General features: G+C 64.6%; 2 protein-coding genes across 9 annotated transcripts in view; one reads left to right on the forward strand and one right to left on the reverse strand.

Annotated features, from left to right (window-relative positions):
• The window catches only part of SLC25A25 (solute carrier family 25 member 25), a 40,673-nt gene extending 29,317 nt beyond the window's left edge, over positions 1 to 11,356 (forward strand). For 2 of the 6 annotated variants that reach the window (XM_017338975.4, XM_051838501.3), the window contains exons 2-11: positions 4,846 to 4,972; positions 5,040 to 5,127; positions 5,677 to 5,712; positions 5,855 to 5,966; positions 6,798 to 6,956; positions 8,367 to 8,519; positions 8,794 to 8,901; positions 8,982 to 9,149; positions 9,483 to 9,633; positions 9,719 to 11,356. In XM_017338975.4, coding sequence (XP_017194464.3) covers positions 4,846 to 4,972; positions 5,040 to 5,127; positions 5,677 to 5,712; positions 5,855 to 5,966; positions 6,798 to 6,956; positions 8,367 to 8,519; positions 8,794 to 8,901; positions 8,982 to 9,149; positions 9,483 to 9,633; positions 9,719 to 9,903 — 1,287 coding nt within the window. In that variant the 3' untranslated portion in view covers positions 9,904 to 11,356. Of the gene's footprint in view, positions 1 to 2,586; positions 2,872 to 4,845; positions 4,973 to 5,039; positions 5,128 to 5,676; positions 5,713 to 5,854; positions 5,967 to 6,797; positions 6,957 to 8,366; positions 8,520 to 8,793; positions 8,902 to 8,981; positions 9,150 to 9,482; positions 9,634 to 9,718 lie in introns of those variants that run through there. The other 4 variants (XM_008251014.5, XM_051838502.3, XM_051838499.3 and 1 more) reach the window with 3 other exon arrangements.
• A 6,127-nt stretch (positions 11,357 to 17,483) lies between these two features.
• On the reverse strand, positions 17,484 to 20,930 carry PTGES2 (prostaglandin E synthase 2). Of its 3 annotated transcripts, none has more exons than XR_016225562.1 (7): positions 20,513 to 20,930; positions 19,768 to 19,965; positions 19,207 to 19,265; positions 18,959 to 19,104; positions 18,671 to 18,871; positions 18,478 to 18,595; positions 17,484 to 17,883 (listed from the first exon to the last, which is right to left on the reverse strand). XR_016225562.1 is itself a non-coding variant. In XM_051838496.3 (7 exons), the coding sequence occupies exons 1-7, from the start codon at positions 20,780 to 20,782 to the stop codon at positions 17,755 to 17,757; spliced, it is 1,125 nt and encodes a 374-aa protein (XP_051694456.2). In that variant the 5' UTR covers positions 20,783 to 20,930; the 3' UTR covers positions 17,484 to 17,754. The 3 variants fall into 3 exon arrangements, 2 of the variants coding, with proteins under 2 accessions (XP_051694456.2, XP_069913521.1); XM_051838496.3 differs by having other exon boundaries at positions 18,959 to 19,108; XM_070057420.2 differs by having other exon boundaries at positions 20,513 to 20,812.
• Positions 20,931 to 23,730: the final 2,800 nt, after the last annotated feature.

Raw genomic sequence — 23,730 nt, forward strand, 5'->3', positions numbered from 1 at the left:
AGACCATAGCAGAGAACTGGATTGGAATTGGAGCACCCAGGACTCGAACCTGCACCCACATGGGATGCCGGCGCTTCAGGCCAGAGCGTTAACCCGCTGCGCCACAACGCCGGCCCCAGTAAGTGAGTCTTTTTAAAACATGATAATACATTATCCTGTTCGGTTGGATAACATTCCCTGGAGACACTGTTTACAAATGCTCAGAAAAGCAGGTCTTCATCAAGAGGGGGTCCTGTGTGAGTCCCTTGGGGTCTCGGAGGCTGGCTGAGCCAGCTCACTCATCCGGAAGCTGCCAAGGAGCACTTCCGTGATCCTGACCAGAGGTCCCTTCAGGCCAGGGGGTGCAGGGACTGTACTTGCCTGTAGGGACCCAGGCAGGAAAGATAAGGTGTGCATTCAAACAGCGCATGCAGCGTTCTGGCTTGGGGGCACGTGCAGCCTGAGCGGCAGTGTCCCCGGAGAATCCAGAGGCTCCTTGGCCCCTCTCCGAGAGTCCAGGGCCTGCCGACCCTCCCCGACGAGTCTCCTCCTCAGAATCCGCCGTGTGATGCCTGCTCTGCTCCTCCCCGGGGGCTCTCGGCAAGCCCATCTAGTTAGTTAGAGATTTGTGTATCTGAAAGGCAGAGTTGGCAGAGAGGGAGAGAGAGCTTCTATCCACTGGTTCACTCCCCAAATGCCTACAACAGCTGGGGCCGTGCCGGGCCTAAGCCAGGAGCCCAGTGGGCGGCAGGGACTGAAGTACTTGAGCCATCATCTGCTGCCTCCCAGGGTGCGCCTTGGCAGGAAGCAGATCGGAAGCCCAGTAGCCAGGACTCAAACCAGGCGCTGTGGTAACCGAGCTGGCATCCCGGCTGCAGCTCACCCCTGTGCCACAGACCCATCCCAACAAAAAGCTTTCTAATGAAGGGAGGGGTCCTTTCAATGTCACTGATCCCCGAGTGACCAGCATCCATTGTTACCCACCCTGGCCACGAGAGTCCACGTCTACTAATGTTACCAGAGAAATTGCAGGGTTCTTGTCTTCACGCAAGAAAGAATTCAGGCGTGAGACAGAGAGTAGTGGGAGGTAAAATAGCAAGGTTTATTAGGGAAGGGACATCTGTAAGAATGGATGGGCACCTCTCCAGACAGGACCTGAGAGACTGGGTGGGGCGGGGGGGGGGGGCGAGGTTACATGGTTGTGGAGAGATGACACCTGGCCAGACCAGGCGGGCGGCTCAGCAGAGAGGCAGAGGGCTGAGCGCGCAGTCCGGTTGAGGCTGGGGGTTTTAAGGAGATGGGTCTTTGTCTTTACACATCTCCTCCTGAAACAAAGGGTTTTATGGCTGTAAATATTAAGAAGCTCCTATCTGAGTTTTCCCCTGAAGGTATCAGACAGGAGGAAGCCTAGCTGGGCCATCCTGGGTTCAGAGGAAGGGTGAGCAGGACCCCTAGAGAATGGGGATCCGGAGCAGGGTGTTTGAAATGCTGACACTGGGCTGCACCTGGGAGACTGTGGAAGATTTGTCAGGCAGAAGGGGCGGGGCCCCCACCTGGCAGGTTATCGGGTAGGAGCACTGGGCTGCCCCTGCAGCATTATCGGGATGACTTGGAGATGCAGATGCAGATGCTGGACGTAGGAGTCTTCTCCGGAGGCCTTTATCACACACACACAAGCTCATACCTAACTTCCTGCCTAACACTAGGACGTGGAATGCCTGTAGGAGCAGCCGAGTGAGGCCAATCCCGCACCCCCACCTGGTGCCATGATCCCTTCCGCTGCAGCGGGAATCCATGGGGAGGCTGGGCCGGACAGTGCGGCCGCCTGGGCCATCATCTGCTAGCAAAACCCGTGAGCCCCCGCATCTGGGAAATGTCCGTGTGGCCGGGGGCCGCGTTGCCTGTCACTGATCACATCTGAGAAGCTGCCCTGTGGAGGAGCTTTCCGGCCAGGAAGCTACTGCTGCCCTGAGCTTCCAGTGTGCCCTGCGGGCCTGGGCTTTGACCACGGGCTCTCGGCAGCGTCGTCTTCCCACCCGCATTGGTCAGTCCCTTGCCTCCACGCCAGGCCCGTGAGAGGTTCCTGGTGCTGGATGTGTGCACCTGAGGGCGCCAGCGTGCTCTGGCGTGGGAGCCGGCTGGGCCCACCCCTGAAGACTAGGCTCTGCAGGCCGCCAGCCCTGATGTGGGACGCATGGGCCTGCAGGGAGGGCCACATTCCGTGGCGCCAGGGACCCTGTTCTCGGATTCTGCCTTCAGCGGACATTGGTTCAGTCTCCCCTCCCTCGATCTTTCTGTCGGGGAAGATCTAGGGGAGAAAACAGAGTATTGTGTGACGCACTCGGGGACCTTGTATGAAAGCAGGCATGGCAGTCTGTCTGTTTGGAGAGGTGAAGGTTTGTTTGGGCACCGGACGACCCACAGGGCAGAGCGCTGCCTCTGCGGGAGTGGACGGCAGGCCGATGACGTCACTCCTGCTCTTTGCACCCCTGCGCTTGAGCAACCTGATGCCGCTGGCTCCTGCAGGGCCGTTCATTGGCTACGGGCAGGACTCACTGGGGGTGGATTTTTGTTCTATTAAGTAAAAGGGCAGGGCTGGAGCAGCCAATGACAGCTGGGGCCCGGCATATCTTATGCAAGTTTCCCAGGGCAGGCGGCATTCCCGGGTCCCGAGGCTGCTGGCACTTTGGCTCCCCGCAGCAGCTGAACTCCCGGCCCCGGGCCCCCGCCAGCATGCTCTGCCTGTGCCTGTACATGCCGCTCATCGGAGAGGCCCAGACCGAGTTCCAGTACTTCGAATCCAAGGGGCTGCCCACGGAGCTGAAGTCCATCTTCAAGCTCAGCGTCTTTATCCCCTCCCAGGAGTTCTCCACCTACCGCCAGTGGAAGCAGGTCTGGGGGCGGGGAGAGGCAGAGGGTCGAGACAGAGGGGTAGGGAGTCCGCGTTTGTTGAATGAATGGATGAGCTGCGCCCCATCCCCCTGCCGGGAGGAAAGAATGTCTGAAATGTGGGAGTTTCTCCCGTCGTCATCCTGTGGCTGTGGCCGACCCAAAGCGTCATGGGATGGCTGCTTTCCCGTGCCCCGTGAGCGTATCGGGGATTCTAGGGGAGGCGCATGGTGGGGTGGATATTGGAATGGAGCGCTTTTGCTGGGGTGGGACTGGGGCTGCAGGGTAGAGCTGACCATGCCGGAGCTGGCAGTGCTGTCCCTGGGTGTGGCGGTGAGGGTCACCTGTCCAGATCCCAGGGTGTCCCCGTGGAGCCGGGAGGCCACAGGTGGTGTGACCTTTTGAAGAGAGGGAAGCTGAGCTACAGAGGCAGGGGTCACTGGTTAATCTTTGTCCCCCAGGGCTCACTGGGGCAGTGGGGGTTGGGGGGTCAGGAGTGTGTCTCCAGAAGGAGACAGAGAGGAGGCCCAGTGGCTTTAAGGTGGAAGCAGGTGTTTGGAGAATATTGGAAGTCAGCGGCAGTGACATCCTTGGGTTTTCTGTATCAGGGCAGCCAGTAAGGCCCCTGGGGAGAGAGAGCTCCACGGGTAGCGTCCCCCCCCGCCCTAAATGGGGTGCAGCCTCTGTCCTGCTCCTGCTGGAAGTCTGCAGTGACAGGCCTGGACGCACGCAGATGTCCTTGGCAGGTTAACGTAACCCCAGTGTGTCCCAGCATCCGCCCCGGGTTCCAGCCACATCTCATGCATTAGTCTGCCAGCCTGCCAGGTTACAGGGTGTCTGTCTAGTCACAGAGTCTGCTGAGGTCCAGGGTGTGACTGCAGGAGGAACCTGGGGGTGATTCTCCCAGAGCCCAAGGTAGCCTAGGGTCCATGGCTTCCAAAGCCCGCTGGCTGGGAACACTCGTGGGTGTGAGTGGATGTCTTGCTCACAGGGAGCACCGGAAGGCTGCAAGTGTTGTCCTTTGGATGCTCACGGTCCTAGTTTGGGCGTCACTGAGTTGGACTCGGGTCTGTCCCCCGTGTTCGCAAGGCCAGGCTTCGGGGTGGAGCAGGCTCTGCGGGAGGCGGCTCAGCAGGCGGACAGGCCCGGCTGTGTGACCTTGCACAAGCCCTTAGCCTCTCTGAACTCCTGTTTCCTAGGACCCCGCTCCTAGGGGTCTGCACTGCAGCCGAGGCGCTCACTACTAAGGTGGAGCCCAGTTCCTGCGGAGGAATAGGAGCTGCGTGTCCCAAACCCAACACGCATCTGAGCACAGCGGGTGCCGAGTTCTGACTGAGGGACAAAGCCTCTCAAAGCCTCCTGGGCTCACTGAACTCCCACCAGCACAGCTGTCCTGGTTTTCAGGGCCTGGTCGGGACAGCCGGCTCTGTGGACACCAGGGCCTGGCTGTGCCTCTGGGTCCTGCCCCTCTTACAGCTTCCTGAGGGCTCCTGGCTGGCAGGGTCTCCACCAAGCAGGCATCAGCAGGGTTGGCTGTGCCCTGAACCTTCACCCTGGCCGCCAGGGTGTTCTTGGGCCGGCGCCACTTTGAGGACACAACGAACAGCTGCTGAGGGCATCAGAATCCAGGGCCACCCCTAGCACTCAGCCAGGAACATGGGCCTGCGGCCAGGCACCAGGGACAGCGTGCAGTGGGGCTGCACACCTGACCCTGGGAGGCACCCAGACCAGGCCGCGCCACTGGCCACTGCCCGAGGGGCTCGTCTGGGGCCTCCTCTGCTCCTGGCTCGGGATCTGGGTGGTGGCTCTGGCACGTGACTGGCTTCCGTGGCTGTCGTGGGAGGAGAACACAGGGATCTTGGGTCCCAGGGCCCCTCCATTCGTGGATTAGCAGTTGTGTCCAGGAGAAGGAGCGGCACGAGGGACGTGGGAAGCTGGCGCGTGAGGTAAACACAGAGCCTTGCTTTTGTTTTCTAGAAAATCGTACAAGCTGGCGACAAGGATCTTGACGGGCAGCTGGACTTTGAAGAGTTTGTCCATTACCTGCAGGACCACGAGAAGAAGCTGAGGCTGGTGTTTAAGAGCTTGGACAAAAAGAATGATGGTGAGTGAGGCCCGCCTCCGTCCCGGCCGGCCCGCCCGGCCCCGGCTCACGGCCCTTGTCGCCGCAGGACGGATCGATGCCCAGGAGATCATGCAGTCCCTGCGGGACCTGGGAGTCAAGATATCCGAGCAGCAGGCCGAGAAGATCCTCAGGAGGTGAGCGCTCGACCGGCTTCCGCCTCCCTCGCCAGCCTGTGGCCCAGGCAGGCTCTCAGATCGCCCCGGGGCGCCCGCCACTGCCTCCAGCCACCCCCGCACGTGGCCTTCCTGTGGGCGAGGACACGCCGGGCTTTGCGGGCAGCTGTCCTGTGCAGCCACAAATCCCCTGGGAGAGAGATGACCACTGTGTGTGTGGAGGGGAGGGGGTTCCAGTCAGTGAAAGGCCCGGAAGATAGAGGGAGGGGCTGGGTCACAGGGGGTGCCTTCTCCCAGGCTGGGGGCTTGCCTTGAACACTGCTGCTGACGGGCGCTTGCTAGCGGGCCGTTGCGGCCAAGAAACCCCACCCAGCAGCCTGAGAACCCCCTCTCTCCTGGCTGAGACCCTGAGGCCCCCGAGCAGGCCGGTCACGGGGCCACGGCCATGGGGACACAGCCACCTGCGCCTGCTCGCCGCTGTCCTCGCGCTGTCCTCGTGGCGTCCGCTCCGGGCACTTATCTGTGTTGTTTCTCCTCTCTCCTCTGCGTTCTCCTTTGTCTGTCTGTCAGAATACGGACGGGCCACTTCTGGGGCCCTGTCACCTAGTAAGTACCCGTGTCCCCCCTCTGACCGCTGTGCCCGACGGGAGCAGGGTTCTGTGGCGCGCCGAGCGGCTGGCTGTGCGCTTGCCCGCGGCGGGGAGTGCGGGTGCGGGGAACACAGCCTCACCCGTGGCCCCTCTTGCAGCATGGATAAGAACGGCACGATGACCATCGACTGGAACGAGTGGCGGGACTACCACCTGCTGCACCCCGTGGAGAACATTCCCGAGATCATCCTGTACTGGAAGCACTCCACGGTGAGCCCGGCCCCCGGCCCGCTCCCCACACCACAGCCGCCCTCCTCCCCCAGCAGCCTGTCCTCCAAGGTCACCACAAGTGTCACTCCCCGGATGCTTCTTGTCTTCCCAGGGCCGGCGCACAGTGGACACTCAGCTCTCAGGGCTGTGGGGAGGGGCAGGGAAGAAACAGCTCTGTGGAGAGCACGTATGGAGAGCTCTGAGCTGTCCCCCACCACCTATTTTTGGTGTCCTCACCGTGGCCCGGCACTGCCCTCTGAACCCCCTGGCTGTGATCTTTGTTCAGAAATGGGATTGGCATCAGCCCTGCCTCCTGAGACCCCTCCCGCCAGCCCTGGCCGGTCTCTCGCCTGCAGCACTGGGCTCAGAGCAGAGCTGGCCGTGACCAGCATGGGCACCGCCCAGGGAGTCGGCATCCCTGGGCAGCGCAGCCCCAGTGTTTGCCAAGGCCTGGCCATCTGGTCAGACATCGGGTTTCAGGGGGCTTTACCCCTGAAGGGGCTGATCCTTCAGTCCAGCCGGGCTGGTCGCCCCCACTGAGATGCTGCCAGCTGCCGCTGACCCAGCTCCCTGCACTGCGGAGAGGGCCCTCCTGCGGCTCTGTAGCAGTCTGTCCCCGCTGGGCCCACCTTAGATTCCGTGCTGGGCCTGCCGAGGCCGCAGGCTGGGATAAGAGCCCTGCCCCTCCATGTGACAGGAGGGAGGGCCCCAGGGCCTCAGGCCTGGCCCGCTCAGCATTCTGGCCGTGTGCACAGCCCCCCGAGGAGGCGAGGGGCGGGGGCCGGGGCGGCCCGTGCAGGCCTGACTCTGTCCCTGCCGTCCTCCTCGCAGATCTTTGATGTGGGTGAGAACCTGACGGTCCCCGATGAGTTCACGGTGGAGGAGCGGCAGACGGGGATGTGGTGGAGACACCTCGTGGCCGGCGGCGGGGCGGGGGCCGTGTCCAGAACCTGCACGGCCCCGCTGGACAGACTGAAGGTGCTCATGCAGGTGAGAGGCCCTCTGGGCTTTGTCTTCTGTGAGGGGTTCTGTTTAGGAGAAAGCACTCCCCTCCTGTTGGTTAGATCATGAACTCTGGTCTGAGTCACCGATTGAAAAGCACACTGTTTCCCTTTCATAAGGACTCTGTCTCACTGCACGGCAGATGGGAAGTCCATACTGGGCTTGCGTCTGCTAAGCACCGTGAGGTTCTGCATCGTGGGTCGGCTGTTCCTTTATGGACTGCTGGTGCTGCTGCTGAGACAGTAGGGGATGATGGGGCCAGGCAGGGGCGCGTCCACGCCGTGCCAGTGTCAGACAGCAAAACACCCCTGTACTAAAGAAGTAACGAAGACTTGAACTCGTCTTGTGGTGTGGGCGCAGGCCAGTGTCCCCAGTAGTGGGGACGTTGTAGCGCGCGGTGTGGCCACACACACACACACACACCGAGGACGCGCAACATTTGATACTGGATTCTTCTCAACAAAAACCCCTGGGCTCAACCCTTCCTGGTGAGCTGTCACTCGCAGAAAAGGAACCTGGAGTCAGGGTTCCAGCAGGTATTCCCAGCCCCGGATGACTACCGTGCAGCCAGGGTTGAAAGCTACGCCGGCGGCTCTTTGGTGGTTTGCCCCCCACCCCCAGCCGGGCCCTGCTTTGACCGGAACTTTCTAGCCACTCCAAGGTACCAGTGCATTCAGGCAGCAGCGACCTTTGGCGAGTGGCTGATCTAGTTCTGCTTGAGCACTTAGGCCAGGTGTCACATTACAGCGGCCTGAGGTGGCCTGGTGAAACCAGTGAGACCAGGTGTGGCAGGAGCCACCTCCCCTGTGTGCTTCCTGCACGGGCCAGTCCAGCCCCGCCCCTGGCCCAGGTGTCAGTGGGTAGCAGTGCCCTCGCCCTGGCCAGACATGCAGTTCCACGTCCACAGGGCACAGATAAGCGAGGATGATGTCAGGGGCACGGTTGCGAAATGGAGCCACACGAGGGTGCTCTGGACTTCAATGTCTGTCTGCAGACTGGCCAGCCCTGTGCCCTGTGGGCTCCCTCCCGGGGTGCACTCTCTGACTTCCCAGCACCTCCGAGAGTAAAGCCTGAACAGGTCCGTGGTGGTCCTGGTGGTCTGTGTTGTCACAGAGGCCCCAGGAACGTGGCAGAGCCGAGGAGCAGCCCTGGGGCGGGCTCCGGGAACTCCACCTGCACGCCTTTGGGACGGCATCCATCACGGGAGGCTCAGGTTGCTCCTTCATTTGAGGTACAGCGGTCTTTAGAAAGGCGCTCGGCACGGTGTTGGCGCACAGTGGACACTGAGCTCTCAGATTAGTGCCACTGGATCCCAGGGTGCTGCTCTCCAGAATACCCAGGAGGGAGAGGCCCCTCCCTGCACAGCCCTGCGCTGTCTGACCTCGCTCTCCCCCTCAGGTGCACGCCTCGCGCAGCAACAACATGTGCATTGTGGGCGGCTTCACCCAGATGATCCGCGAGGGGGGGACCAGGGCCCTGTGGCGGGGCAACGGCATCAACGTCCTCAAGATCGCCCCGGAGTCGGCCATCAAGTTCATGGCCTACGAGCAGGTGAGGGTCTCGTGCAGGCAGGTGCGCAAGAGCTCCCCCTGCGCAAGGCTTCTGAAACCCCAGAGCCAGCCTCACCCCCTAGGGACGGCAGCAGGCGAGGGGGCCTGGGCCTGACCTCCGTCTGCCACCAGTTCCTCCCGTTTCTGGGCAGTGTGAAGTGAGCCGAGGACACGGGGTCTCAGTGAGAGTGCCCCGGCCCCTCCCCGGAAGGGTGGGCAGGCACAGGGGCCGTGGTCTGCGGGTGGACCCACGGGTCTGTTTGCCTCTGTTCTAGATCAAGCGTCTCGTTGGGAGTGACCAGGAGACTCTGAGGATCCACGAGAGACTCGTGGCTGGCTCCCTGGCGGGGGCCATTGCCCAGAGCAGCATCTACCCGATGGAGGTGAGGGGCGCCCGGGGTCCCCGGGGGGCGGGCAGCGCTTGTGGGGCAGCGCTCAGGCTCCCCGCCGGCCTGCTCTGCAGGTTCTGAAGACACGGATGGCCTTGCGGAAGACCGGCCAGTACTCAGGCATGCTGGACTGCGCCCGGCGGATCCTGGCCAGAGAGGGGGTGGCCGCCTTCTACAAAGGCTACGTCCCCAACATGCTGGGGATCATCCCCTACGCCGGCATCGACCTCGCCGTCTACGAGGTGAGGCCCAGGCCCGCGCAGGGCCGCCGACCCTGGGGCTGGGGTGGCACCAGGGGCTGTACCCCTTCCCACTCTGTGTTCACTGCGAGCCCAGCACGGCTCTGCTGAGCCTGTCCTTGGGACCTGCACGCCAGGGGCGCGGCGGCCTCTCGTGGCCCCACGCCGGCTCCCTCTCTGATCCGGTGACAGCAGAAACCCAAGGCAGGCAGGGCCCAGGCCAGCAAATCAAGTTACAGTGGGGCCTCGCGGTGCCCATGTGACGAGGACACGGCTCCAGTGCGGATCCGGTGACCCCCTCCCCCAGTCTCGCCAGAGCTCCCCCCTCCCCTCCAGACGCTCAAGAACGCCTGGCTGCAGCGCTACGCGGTGAACAGTGCCGACCCCGGCGTGTTTGTGCTCCTGGCCTGTGGCACCATGTCCAGCACCTGCGGCCAGCTGGCCAGCTACCCGCTGGCCCTGGTGAGGACCCGGATGCAGGCGCAAGGTAAGGCCAGCCCTGAGCCAGGCCCGGGGCATCCGCAGGCCGGCTGGGCTTGGGAGGCAGCTGACCGGCGGCCTCTCCCCTGCAGCCTCCATCGAGGGCGCCCCGGAGGTGACCATGAGCAGCCTCTTCAGACAGATCCTGCGGACAGAGGGGGCCTTCGGGCTGTACCGGGGGCTGGCCCCCAACTTCATGAAGGTGATCCCGGCCGTGAGCATCAGCTACGTGGTGTACGAGAACCTCAAGATCAGCCTGGGCGTGCAGTCGCGGTGACAGCCCTGGGGCCGCGGACTCGCCGGTCCGGGCCGCTGCCCCGGACGTGGACCATCCCATTCTGTGAATGTGCCAACACTACGCCTACGCCGACTGAGCCAAGCTGTGGAATCGGGGGCGGAGCTGGCGGCCGCTGGGGTCTGTCCTGCTGCCCCGGCCGGCCCTCGCGTCCATTCCGGGAAGCCCCGCGGGCGTTGCTCAGGGCCCAGGGGTCAGCGGGATCTGGGCCGAGGGCCTGGGGCCAGGGCGTTTGCTGCAGTGCCTGCAGGCCGGCCAGCTTGGAGGCAGCCGCCTCTGCATCGGCGGTCCCCGTGGCCTCCCCGTGGCCTCCCCGCTTTCCGCTGGTTGCTGGGGAGGAGGGGCTCCGGGCCCACTCCCCACCCCTCCTTCTCCGCGCCCCCCAGCCCTCGGCCTCCCGGTCCCCGCTGCTCTCCTGCGGCCACGGCGCTCGCCGTGCGGGGCCGAGGATGGGGTCTAGCTTTCGTGCCCGCCCTCTGCCGAGCTCTCCCACGCTGGTCCTGCGTGTGCTCTGCCTGGCCTCGCCCAGACCCAAGCGCCGGTCCCACCGAGCGGCCCTGGGAGCCGAGGACCCTGTTCTGGGGCAAAGGGCAGGCGGCTGCCCTGGGTCCGTGCCCCGGGAGAAAAGGCCGAGGTGTCGCAGGCCTCGACGACGCGTTGTTGGGAAAGAGAGGCGAGCTGGACAAGCAAGCAGCCCTGTGCTTCCGGACGGGAGACCGGAAGTGGGCCGCGAGACCGGAAGTGGGCGCCCGGCCTCCGCACAGCCCCAACCCGGGCCCCAGTGGGACCAGCCTCACATTCCACAGATGCCACGTGTCACTGCTTGGAGCCTATTTATTTTGTATTTATTTGAACAGAGTTATGTCCTAACTATTTTTATAGATTTGTTGACTTAATAGCCGGTCATTTTCAAGTTCGTTTTTTATTCATATTTATGTTCATGGTCGGTTGCACCTCCGGGCACCACCTGGGGGCCCTGGAGTGGCCGCCCGCTGCCCCCGGCTGCCCCCAGCTGTCCAGGCATTCCTCCAGGCCTGAAGCAAGGCGGGAGGGGAGGGGCCGGCCCAGGAGAGGGTGTCCTGCGGGCCTGGGGCGGGCTCCCCCACCAGCCTTAGGAGCTCAGGGGCGGGCGGAGCCGCCTCCGTGAGGCTGGAGGTGGCATCCGCAGTTTCCTTTATTTCGCCCCTTCTGAGTTTCAAGGCGGGGAGGTGCCTCTCGCTGGGGGAGGGGCGGCCGGCCCCGCCCCGCCGGTGCAGCGCGGGCTCCCTGGTCCCCGGAGTGGCCTGGAGAGGAAGCTTACATAGGACGCAGAGATCAATGCGGAAATCATTGTTGTATGCAGATACTTGTAGTTACAACTGGAGTTCTCCAAACGCAAATTAAGAAAGCGCTGGAAGTTGTTTCAAACAGCCTAATAAAGTTGTTTCGAAGCTGACGGACGTGAGCCAGGGTCTCTGGTGGGGGCTTGGGGCGAGGGCCTGCTTTCAGAACACGCCTGGGTCTGACCTCCGTCCCTGCCGCCCGGACCCCGCCTCCCTCCACTCGGTCGCGAGTGACCCCTCCAGAACCGAGGGCAGGGTCATCGGACACGGGGTCCGCGCTTCCCAGAGGGAGTAGCAGCCCGTGAGAGGAAGCGGCTGCGCTCCATTGCTGCGGGGGGGGGGGGGGGGGCAAACTCCAACAGGACACAGCGAGCCCACGGCACCGGCACCGGGTCGGGCGACAGTCTGGCGGGGACAGCGCTGGGCGCATGGGCAAAGGTGAAGCCGGCCGGAGAAGGCTCGCACGGTCAGGGGTGTCGCCCACCAGCTCTGCTCCTGAGTGTTCACCCCTTTGTCGCCCACGAAAGAGGCCCCCAAACCCGGGGTTCAGAGTGAGGGCGGCTCCGCTCACCCTCGCCCCAGACTGGGGAGGGGACGGGCAAGGACCCGCGGGGGTGCGTCTGACGCGGTGACAAGGTTACCAGACGTGCAGGACCCGCTTCCCTGGGCTGCTGCACTCTGCCTCGCAGCCTCCCCCTGCGTTCTGCAGCTCCTCAGGGCTGATGTCTGCCTGGCAGCCCAGCACTTGCTGTCCGGCTCCCCCTGGGAGCAGCAGGTGGTGGCCCCAGAGCTGGGTCCCTGCCACCCACGTAGGAGACCGGATGGAGTTCCAGGCTCCTGGCTGCTGCAGGCATTTGGGGAAAGCAGCAGCAAATGGAGGATCTCTCTCCGTCTCAGTATTTCAAATAAAGTGAAATTACATTTTAAAAAAGGGAAAGAAATTATACCTGCATTAAAAAAAAAAAGTGGCTGTGGGGCGGCGCAGTGAGGCCGCCGTTGAGTGACGCCTGCCTCGGACATTTCAGTGCCTGGTCCCAGTCCTGGTTCCAGGCTTACGTAGGTTTCCTGCTACCGCGCAGCCTGTGCAGCAGCCGTGAGGACAGCGCGGCACCTGGGCCCCTGCACCCACGTGGGAGACGTGGGAGACGGAGGAAGCTCCAGGCCCCTGGCTTTGGCCTGACCCAGCCCCGGCTCTTGAGCAGGGAGAGAGCGCGGGTGTGCCCGTTTTACAAATGGGGAAACCAGGGCTCCAGGAAGGGAAGCGACCTGCCTTGCTCAGCCACTGTGGGTGACGAGGCCTGGAATGCAGGTGGGGGCCCCTGGGTGGGCTGCTGCGCACGTGGGGTGCGCACAGGGTGGGTCCCCAGGGGCTGCTCTGGGACCACGCCCCAGCCCGCCAGTGGCACCCTCCCCAGGTTACATGTGCCCCAAAGACAGGCACTCACGGCCTCGCCTCTGGCGGGGGGCACCTGGGCCCGGGAGTGGCGGGCAGGCCTGGCTCCTGTCTCATCTCCTCCCCAGCCCGGCGGGCACAGTCCCTCTCCCTACAGCTCTGAGGAGAGGAGGCCTGCCCAGGTTTAGACCAAGGGTGAATGTCAAGTGGCCATGTGGCGGCCACAGCTGCTGCAATCCGGTTTTCTCCAGTCAGAGCGGCTCAGAGGTAGAAGGGTGGGGGAGGAGCAGCTCCGCTGGGCCCAGTGCTCCGGGGACTTTGTTCCCTGCCCGCAGGGCCCACAAGCCAAGAGCAGTCCAGCGTGGCAGGTCCTGGAGGCCAGGGAGGGTGCGGGGCCCCGAGCTGTCGGCTGTAGGGCAGAGCAGGCAGAGGCTGGGGACAGCTGCCCATCGTGCAGGTGGGTAAACTGAGGCCCGTCCCAGTTCCCGGGGCTCCTGGCTTCCCAGTGGTTTGCTGTGACCTGGGGCACAGGCCGAGACAGGAGGGCACCGTCTGCCCCACGGCGGGGAGCTGGCGCCACCCGCAGTAGCCGCACCTGGTCCCCCCACCTCCGCACCGTGGCCCGAGCCCCCGCTCCTCCCCGACCACACCGAGCTCCCCCCTCCTTTGCCTCTGGTCTGAGGCCTGTGCCACCACTGACCACAAACCCCGTGGCTGAAAACAACACAAGGTGAGTCTCCCACAGGCCACACGCACACGGCCGGCTCACCGGGCTGAACCCGCGGCGGCAGTGCTGGAAGGGTTGCGTCCAGCCCCTGGGTCACCCATCCTCGGGCGGCCGCGTCCCCAGACCCTGCGCTGGCTGTCACAGCGCCTCTTCCTCCCCACCCTCGGGGAGGCACACCTGCAGGTGCACCGAGGGCCCACCCAGACCACCTTCCTGTGAACAACGCTGCCACCCGGGGTGACAGTCATGCGCCCCAGGGCCTCGGGCCTCGGTGTATTGGGGCCACCGCTCTGTTCCCCCACCACGTACACTGTTCCCCAGCACATGCTCTGCCCATCAAACCCTCCCCACCTCACGTGGTTAAAGCAGATTAGGGAGCGGCTATAACATGGGACGCAGTGTCCCGTGGAAGCTGTGATTATCAGGAATGCAATGGCCTGGAAATGTTCTCGGACAGGCAGCCCCACTAGGGTTGGACTTTTTCTTTTTAAAGATTTGATTATTTGAAAAAGTCACAGAGAGGGAGAGACAGATCTTCCATCCACTGGTCCACTCCCCAGATGGCCACAAGGGGCCAGGGCTGGGCCAGACCGAGGCCAGGAGCCTGGAGCTGCATCCGGGTCTCCCCTGCACCGAGCACTTGGGCCGCCCTCCACTGCCTTCCCAGGTGCATTAGCAGGGAGCTGGATCGGAAGTGGAGCAGCCGGGGCTCGAACAGACACCCATATGGGGCACTAGTACTGTAGGCGGTGGCCCTACCAGCTACACCACAGCCCCAGACCCCGAATTTTTAGTTTTAAAATAGAGAAACATCTAGAAAGAAGAGCCGAATGACGCTGTGGTGAAGCCCACGGACCCTGACCCAGGGCTCCGGCTTCAAATCCTGCGTCCTCCACGGCAGACGAGTCACTTAACCTCCCTGTGCCCGTTTCCTCGTCTGCCAAACGGCAACTTTCGCACCTGCCTCACGGGGGCTGGGAGGATTCAATGTCAAGTGCTCGAAACAGGGCTGCCACAGAACAGGCCGCACTGTGCTGGGGGGAATTTTTATGTTACATACTGTGTACACGCGTGTGCACATGTACACGCTACATCGAGGACCCGGTGGTAACAACATAATTGATACCAGCTTCGCTTGCCTTTTTTTTTTTTTTTTTTTTTTTTTTTTTGACAGGCAGAGTGGACAGTGAGAGAGAGAGAGAGAGAAAGGTCTTCCTTTTCTGTTGGTTCACCCCCAAGTGGCTGCTACGGCTGGCGCGCTACGGTGCCGATCCAAAGCCAGGTGCTTCTCCTGGTCTCCCATGTGGGTGCAGGGCCCAAGCACTTGGGCCATCCTCCACTGCACTCCCTGGCCACAGCAGAGAGCTGGCCTGGAAGAGGGGCAACCGGGACAGAACTGGCACCCCGACCTGGACTAGAACCCGGGGTGCCAGCGCCGCGAGGTGGAGGATTAGCCTAGTGAACCGCGGTGCTGCCTTCAGCTTCGCTTTTTAAATAAGATTCATTTCATTTGAAAGGCAGAGTTACAGAGAGAAGAAGACACAGAGTGAACCACCTGCTGGTTCACTCCCCAGATGGCTGCAATGACCAGGGCAGGGCCAGGCTGAAGCCGGGAGCCTGGAGCTGCATCTGGTCTCCCACATGGGGGCAGGGGCCCAGGGGCTTGTTCTGTTTCCCACTGCCTTCCCAGGAGCATTAGCAGGGAGCTGGAAGTGGAGTGGCTGGGACTTGAACTGGTGCAGGCCTAACCCGCTGTCACGACACCAGCCCCTGTATCAGTGTTTTATCTACAATTTTTATTTATAGACAAGTATTTATTATTTACATAATCAAAAAATTAAAAAAAATTAATTTGGGGCCGGCACTATGGCGAAGTAGGCTAAGCTGCCACCTGCAGTGCCGCCATCCCATGTGGGCGCTGGTTCGAGTCCCCCCCTTCCCAGGGAGGAGGGCCTGGCCCTCACCTCAGGATTCCCTTTCCCCTGCCTGCCCTCTGCTTCCTGGAATTCCCGCCCCCCCAGACCCGAGCGCACGGGCACGGTGGGGCCTTTTTTTTTTTTTTAGAACCTCTGAGCTTCCTTTCTTTTCTTTTTGTAAAAGATTTATTTATTAATTTGAGAGGCAGAGGCAGAGAGAGAGGTCTTCCTTCTGCTGGTTCACTCTCCAGATGGCCCCAACAGCCGGAGCTGGGCTGATCCAAAGCCAGGAGCCAGGTGCTTCCTCCAGGTCCCCCATGCAGGTGCAGGGGCCCAAACACTTGGGCCATCCTCCACTGCTTCCCCAGACCACAGCAGGGAGCTGGACCACAAGTGGAGCAGTCGGGACTCGAACTGGCACTCATGTGGGATGCCGGCACTGCAGGCAGCGGCTTTACCTGCTACGCCACAGCGCTGGCCCCGGGCCAGTGTTCTGGGAACAGAAGGCAGACCCTACACACAGGGACCATGCACCACCGTGCAAAACACTCTCCGGTCCCTGAGCTCACCTACGCTGTGTGCCCTGTGGGCAGTGGCAGGGTCCTGAACTCAGGCCTCTGCCGCCAAGACCATGGGGCGCATGCGCCGACCAGAGTGTGACGGAGGCGGGGTCTCCTGGCTCTCCCTCGAGCGGCATGTTTTTGTGCCTCTCCTCTGCCCCTTATACCCCAAACCCACCCTACACATGGGCAAATAGGGTCCCCTAACAAAGACTGCAGTCAATCTGAGAACTGGTCACAAGGTGGCAGCACCAGGCTGTTGACGTCACCTACAAGGCTTCGCGGTCTCTGGCGCCCTCTGGTGGTTGTGGGGGAACTAGCGGCCTGACTCAGAAACACTTGGGGAAACTAAGGCAGGTGTCTCCTGTTTTGGGCGGGAAGAAATGGGGCCCAGGTGGCGCCCTACATTCATTCTCTGGCCCAGGATCAGAAGGAAGAGGCCCAGCCAGCGCAGTCCTTGGATTTACGGGGTCAGCAGTGGACAGGACGCCCACAGCAGTGCGGGGAGAGTCCCGGCTGGGTGTTTGGCCCCTGCTGACCGTCACCGCAGTCTGTGAAGCGGAGGAGGGCAGACACCAGGAAGCTGAGGCCCAGCCGGCACCTGGGCCTCCCGGGAGAGAGCAGGGGGCGGGGGCACGGGGTGGGGCTGGGGTGCAGGTTCCTCCTCTTGCCTCAGGGTCATGGCCAGAACAAGCCGGGCACGTCAGAGCTGGCTTCTCGGGAACCGGGACGGAGACAGGGGAGGAAACTGAGGCATGGCCCACACAGGTGCCAGGGGCAGGGAAAGCCTGTCTGGGAAGCGGAGGGAAAGTGAGGGGTGGGAGGGGGAGGTGAGCAGGGGGAGGCAGGGACAGGGGAGGTAGGGGAGGTAGGGGAGGGGGAAGCAGGGATGGGGGGAGGTGGGGATGGGGGAGGTAGGGGAGGGGGAGGGGGGAGGGAGGTAGGGGAGGGGGAAGCAGGGATGGGGGAGGTGGGGCGGGGGAGGTAGGGCAGGGGGAGGCGGGGAGGGGGAGGGGGAGGGAGGGACGGGGAGGTGGGCACAGGGGAGGCCTGTCTCTGGAGTCCACAGCCAGCCTGGGTCCTGGGAGCAAAGGCCCCTGGACACTCCAGGCACCGCGGCCACAGCAGCGGCTCTGGGGTCCCTGACCCCCGCTGGCCCCAGGAGTGGGCTCCGTGGCTGCTGAGGCCAGCGAGCGATGCGGCGGCTGCCTGGCTTCTCCGGGCCTGCAGCCCCGCTGGGGGCGCCTGGCTGGGGGCGGGGGCCTCGGAGCAGGGAGCTGGGCAGAAGGGAAGGAGCAGGCCCGGGCAAGTGAGCAGCTGGGCCGGGTCGCAGGACAAACCACGGGGGGCGCTCCTCCTAGGACCCCAGCCGGGGTGACGCCCAGGCAGCCACCCACTCCCACAGGGGCCAGGACACGGCGGGCTCGGTCCTGAGTGGCCCCGCCCTGGCACCCTGCGGCGCACCTGCTGCTGGACCCTTCAGCTCTGCGAGGCGCCCACGTGACAAACGAGGACACGGGCTGCGAGAGGGGCGTCCGAGCCCGGAGTCCCACGGCCCCGCGCGGGGCGACCCGGCCAGCCTGTCCGGGTCCCAGACACAGCGGCCTCCCCTCCCCTGGCCCCACGCAGCGCCACAGGCAGGGCAGCAAGCAAACCGTGTCTTTATTGCAGACGGCAGGGGCCCGGGCGCCTGGCCAGCCCCTCGGTGCACCCCGCCCCTGGTCCGGTCCCCACCAGGGGGTGCAGCCGCTGAGTGCCCAGGAGAGGCCCGGGTGGGGGAGTCAGGACCCCTGAGACTGGAGGGGGGGGGGTGGGAACGGAAACCGAGCCGGGGCCGTGCCCCTCGAAGCCCGGGCCCCCCAAGAACCATTCCGTGTCCGAGAGAGGGCTGCGGCGGCATCCCCGGGCCCCCGGGTCAGCACGCGTGGGGGGCGTCGGCGATGGCCCGCTCCACCCGCAGGTACCAGGGCCCGATGCGTGTGTGCCGCATGAGGTCCTCGAAGGCCTCCAACCCCTCCATCACCCGCAGCACGCCGTACACCGCCTGCAGGGGAGGGGAGGGGGGAGGGGCGGCAAGGCTGTCACCTGACCGCCCTGCCCCGCCCCTGCAGCTCTCAGCCACTCTCGCCAGGGGGCGCCTTGCACCCACTCCGCCTCTCTTCCTTCCTTTTTAAATATTTGAGGAGCAGAGAGAGTTCCCACCCCCTGCGTCATCCCCCCACATGGCTGCGGGAGCCGGGGAGGGGGTCCCACCGCCCCCCCAGGGTGCACCAGCAGGAAGCTGGGGTCGGGAGTGCGCCCAGGACCTGGGGGCGGAGTCTGCAGGGGTGCCCCCACGGGGGCCGCAGCCCGCCTTCGCACCCCCAGCAGGTCCTGCGATTTAGGGAGGAGACCCCAAGGCCGTCCATCCAGGCCTCCCGCCAGCTGGACACGTGGTGCGCCAGACCCAGGCCTGCCCGAGAGGAAGACCCCGGGAGAGCCTGCGCCCACCACTGGCCTGCAGCCAGCCTTGCCCCGAACCGCGCGCGCGGACCAAGACAGAGCTGCCGCCTTAAGCTGCTCCGCCGGCAAGCGGGGGCGGGGGGGGGGGGGACGACTGGGGCATCTGCCCCTCCCAAACCTCCCACACCGCGCTCACCAGGTCGGCGAGGTTTGGCTTCTGGCCCCCCATGAAGGGCCGCTCCCTGCCCACGGCTGCCACCCACTTGTCGGCGGCGGCGTAGAGGTCCTCGCGCACGTCGTCCTGCAGGTGGTGCCTGCGGGGGGGGGGGGGGCATCAGCGAGGGTGGTGGGCGGGGCAGCCCCCCCCCCCCCGCACGCGCGGGCACCACCTGCTCTTGAGTCGCTTGCTGATGAGGTACATGGCGGCTGCTCCCACGTACTTGGCCATGGCGCCCTCCACGGCCCCGAACTTGCCCTCGCGGACGATGTAGTCGAAGGAGGCCAGGGCCTCGGCGGGCGTGCGGTACACGTTGGGGGAGATGAGGTGCACCAGCCAGTCGTCCGCCCACTGCCGCCACTTCATCTCCTCCCTGCGGGCGGCGGGCGGGGACAGCGTGGGCTGGGGCGGGGCCCTGCTGCCCACGCGCCTGGGAGGCCCCGCCCGCCGGCCCACTCACGTCCTGGCCTCCTTGGCCCCGTACACGCGCCGGGCTTCCTCCTCGTCCAGCATGAGCCAGTACTTGTTGCAGAACTCGGTCACCTCCCTGCCCTGTGCGTTCAGCGCTTTCATGGGCGGGTAGTAGGTGACGATCTCCTGGAGCGGCTGCCTTGGGGACAGAGCCCGCGTCACCCCAGCCGGGCAGCGGGGGCCGGGGGAGACGCGGTGCCCACCCCCACCCCGCGGGCACGGGGCAGGGGCCCTTACCCCGACACCAGGTAGGTCTGGAGGGCGCTGATGATCACAGAGGAGTCGTTGAGCTGTTGCTGGGAGAAGAGGCCGGGCTCAGAGGGGACGGCGGGGGTAGCTGGGCCCCCAACGATGCCGCCCCCAACCCAGCCCGCTGAGCGGAGCAGGGCCGCCCAGGGTGCTAATGCGGGGGCAGGCGGGGGCGGTCCCCCGCTGGGTTCGTGCAGAGGGGCAGGGCGGGCTCCAGAAGCCACACGCCAGGTGCCAAGTCCCAAGCTGGGCGCTGCCCGTCTGCAGTGCCTGCTCCCTGCCCACGGCTAAGCCAGCCCAGAGCCCCACCTCACCCTCCAGCCCGAGCCCCCTCATTTGAGAACCCACATTAAACTCTGGGGTGTTCGGTAATGGCGGAGAAGGCAGGGAGTCTACACTTACTGAGCGCCTCCTGTATACCAGAGAGGGATCACAGGGTGCCTGCAGCGCTACAGAGCAGGGCCTGACTCAGGGAGCAGGGTGGGGGTGGGGAGGCGGGGCCAAGGATGTAGGGGTGGGGGGGTAGGGGCGGGGGTCCCCGAGGCTCACCGAGCTCTCGCCCTCCTGCACCACCAGGATGGGCACCTTCCTGTAGGAGGAGAACTTGATCTCTGCCCTGCGCACCGGGTTCACCTCGACCACCTGGTAGGGCAGCGCGTGGAAGTCCAGGAAGGCCCGGACTTTGCTGCAGAAGGGACAGGTCTTGTACTGGTACAGGGTGAGCTGCAGCCGGCCGGACAGGGAGAGCTGGGGGGGGGGGGGAGGGGCTGCTGAGGCCTGTGCTCCCAGGCCCCCCTCCCCACCCACCCTGCAGGTGAGAGGACCCTGGGGATCGCGGGAAGAGTGCGGGCGGGCGGGCTGGGGAGGGGGCTCCGGGCGCGCACAGCCCAGCCAGTGCCCGGCGCACGGCGGGAAACGCGGCCTTTGCAGGTCTCTGTCCCAGCTGGGTGGGCACTGCTCCTCTGTCTCTGGTCCTGACAGCCCAGGGGGCCGCCGCCCCGCCCCCAACTCCAGGGACCTCTGGGAGAGGGGGCAGAGCCCCTAGGCCAGCACTGGCCAGAGTGGGGTCTCCCTCCAACCTCCAAGGGGAGGGCTGTCTGGGCCCCGCCCCGGGAGTGACAGCCAGGGCTGCGGACGGGGGCAGAGGCTGGCCTGGGACACGTGGTCCTCCACGCAGCCGGGTCACGGGCATCACCCAAGGTCACCCGCGGGCAGGCGGCGGGGGCGGCGGCCCCCGGGAGCCCCGAGCTCCGCGCGCGTGCCGCAGCGCCCCCCACCCACCGTCCGGCCTCACCTGCGCGGCCGAGCTCTCGGCGCGGAGGTCCCCGGCTCGCAGTCGCCACCGCACCGTGTGGTACAGCCCCAGGGCGCCCCCCAGGGCCAGCGCCGCTGCCCCCAGCAGCCGCGAGCTCCTCTTGCGAGCGGCGGCAGCTGGCCCTGAAGCCCCCGCGAAGCCGGCCCGGCCCTCCGCGAGGAGCGGTGGCCACGGGCGGCCATTCAGCCGCCAGGCCGGGGGACCCCGGCAGGGCCACAGCGCCCGGGCCGCGCGCGCCGCCAGGGCCATGTTCGCTCCGCCGGCGGCTCGGGCGGGCGCGAGAAACCAAGGAGGCTGGCGCTTAGGCGTCCTTAAAGGGGCCGTCTCGGGCGCCGCGGAGGTTGCCGGGGTGACGGTGACGCCGAGTAGGGACCAGCAGGCCCCTCGGGGCTGGAAGAGCTTCGGCGCCCGGGTTTCAAACACCCATCGGAGCCGCGGAAGCTCCCGGGGGAATGTCTGCAGAAGGCTAACGGTGTGGTTCTAGGCGGGGGCCTGGCTTAGCGCTGGGCATTCCCGAACGCTGGCCCCGTTCTGCCACTTCGCCTAGCAGAGTGCGAAGTGGACGTCTGTCAAGCGTAGTTGCGCATTTTTGCTGCATGCGCCCACTCGAAAGAAACTGAAGCCTGCTGAGTGTCCAAGATAGAGCTGCCGCTGGGCGCGACCTTGCCGGCTGCCCTCCCGCACTGCTTTACGCTTCGTACTGTGACTCGAACCACAAAATTTTCCCAAGCCCCAAAGGGGGCCTTGCAAACCAGGTGTCTCAGACTTCGCCCGTTCGGAATGATCGGTTCGTCCACACTCAGGCCCCCAGGGGCAGGGTGGGGTAGAGTAGGGGTCCCAAGCTGCCTCGCTCTCTGTCAGACTCGCCCGCCCGAGCCGCGCGCCCGAGCCTCTGTAGCTCAGGCTTCTCCGCGGGCAGCCCCGGGAGGCCCCCGCCCAGCGGCCGGGGGCGGGGCTCCCAGAGTGGGAGGAGACTTGAGGCGGGGCTGGGGCGTGGTCACAGGAGGGGCGGGGCTCGGGGCTCCCGCTGGCTCCGCTCGCCGCGAGCTCAGTCCACCGCGCTAGCCTTCGGCCTGGCCGCCGCCGCGCGCGAGCCCGCAGTGTCGGGGCCCAGCCGGGGCCTGGACGTCCCCGGGGAGGTGCGTGCGGAAGGCGAGGACGGAAGCAGCTGACCCGGGGGGAACTGCTGCAGCGACTTTGGCTTTTCCCGGAGCCGGGGTGGGGGCTTGGAAGGAGTCGGGAGCCCTCCTGTGGCTGCGCCCCGGCTCGGAGATGCAGGGCGAGCACCCTGGACCCCGACACCGCCGCATTCGTGAACTGTGGGTAGCCGGCCCCGTTAACAGATGGGGAAACTGAGGCAGCTCCGGGGACGTTCGCCCTTTGGGGTTTCCTCTTGTGACGTGTGTCAGCCCCTAGGTAGATCGAGGCCCCTTGGGACGCGGGTGGAACTCGGGCGACCAGGCTTGGCGGGAGGGGCTGGCCGGTGGCCGAGTGACTCTGCCTGCGCGGCTACTTTTGCCGGTGTGGCCGCTTGCCCAGAGCGACCAGCTCACGCGTGCACAGCACTGCGGGCAGGGCAGGCGAATCGTCAGCTGTGAGCTCCAAGAACCTTCCAGAACCCCCGTGTCCTTGTCTGTGACATGGAATGCCTGGTTTCTGCTGCATTTAGCTGGTTGAGCGTCAGATGAGAACACGAATGGGAGAGGCCGGCGGCCAGGGAGGCTGGGACCTGCAGCCTGGCCCCACCCCAGCTTTGCGGCATCTGGGAAGGAGTCCGATGACCAGCCCCGCCGCCGAAATACCTGGCCACGTCCTCCCTCAGTTCTGGCTAGGGCTTGGTGTGTGGTGTGTGGCGTTCGTGCTGCCCTGGTCCCTGCACGGCCTCCTTAACGGTTTCCAGCCACTGACCTCCCTTCTGTGGCCAGCGCTGGGCACAGCACTGAGGAGCCAGCTTGGAGCCCTGGGCTGGAATTTGGGGGAGTGAACCAGTGGACGGCAGCTCCCTCTCTCTGTCTCTTCCTGCCTCTCAAAAAATTCATAGCAAATTGTAATATGAAAAAATGATGCATAACTTCAAACATTTTTGCACTAAAGAAACTCATCTTTTGATCCCGTGTCCTGGAAGTGCCCCTGGCTGCAGAGTTCCATACCGGCCATGGTCAAGGGCACCCACCAGACGCCCTGGGCACCGCGTGGGGGGTCTGTTTCCATGTATGCTGACAATGCGAGCTGATCGGTCGTCGGAAAGCAGGGCCGCAGGCGCCCGGGGGTGCTGAGGAACGGGAGGGATCTTTTGGATATGTTCACTGCCTTGATTGTGGGAGTGGCTGCGTGGGCATTTAAGTTGAAACGGGGCCAAATTCATCAAAAACCACCGTGGCGCTGGGATGTTGGGAGCTCCCGGAAGTTGGATTACAGTGTAAGGTGGCAAATAGCCAGTCCAAACAGCTCCCCGGAGGTGGAGCCAAATGCCCCACGTCCAGGTGGAGACGGAGCTGTGCTGGCCAGGGGGTCCAGGCCAGCACCAGCAGGGGAAGCCACGCCTCCTGCAGCTGGATGCAGGGGGTGCGTCTTCCTGCCTCAAACCCGTAACCCCGCGTATCGCGGGGAACACACTAGGACTGTGCAGAAAAGCCCCCCCCCCCCCCGTCGAAGTCGTCAAAGCCAAGGGGAGCGTGGGAAGCGGCCGTGTGGATGACAGCGGGACGTGGCGTACGTGGGGTGGGGGGACCCTGGGGCGGAGAGGGGGCAAAGCTCAGGAAATGGGAGCGGTGTGGGCTGCGGGCACTCGAGACCGGTCCGTGCTGGTTTGTAACGACGTTCGTCGCGGGAGCCAGGTGCGGGCTATGGGGGAACTCTACCAACGTCACAGTCCTGCGAATCCAAGACGGACCCAGAACACACACTGGATCCGTGAAGACGCGTCGCACTGCCGGCGTTCTCTCCACGGCAGAGGTGCTGCGGCTGAGTCACCCCTGCCAGTGGTTAGAACAGGACGCAGCCCCCCCACCCCCCCCCCCAGTGAGTCCACCCTGGGGCTCGGATTTGCTGGGGGATTCCCCAGGCCTTGCTGGCAGCCTCATCTCCTCATTTGCATGCCCACAGAATCCGGTGTTAAGTTCCTTTTTGTTCCTGGTATTGCTTTTTGGGGCCTTGTATCTTTTTGTCTTGAGAACATTTTCTGCCTTTTTTTTTTT

The sequence above is a fragment of the Oryctolagus cuniculus genome, chromosome 1 (genome assembly GCF_051225735.1).
Source record: "Oryctolagus cuniculus isolate XC-2025 breed Fujian yellow rabbit chromosome 1, ASM5122573v1, whole genome shotgun sequence".
In the NCBI taxonomy this organism is placed as follows: domain Eukaryota; kingdom Metazoa; phylum Chordata; class Mammalia; order Lagomorpha; family Leporidae; genus Oryctolagus; species Oryctolagus cuniculus.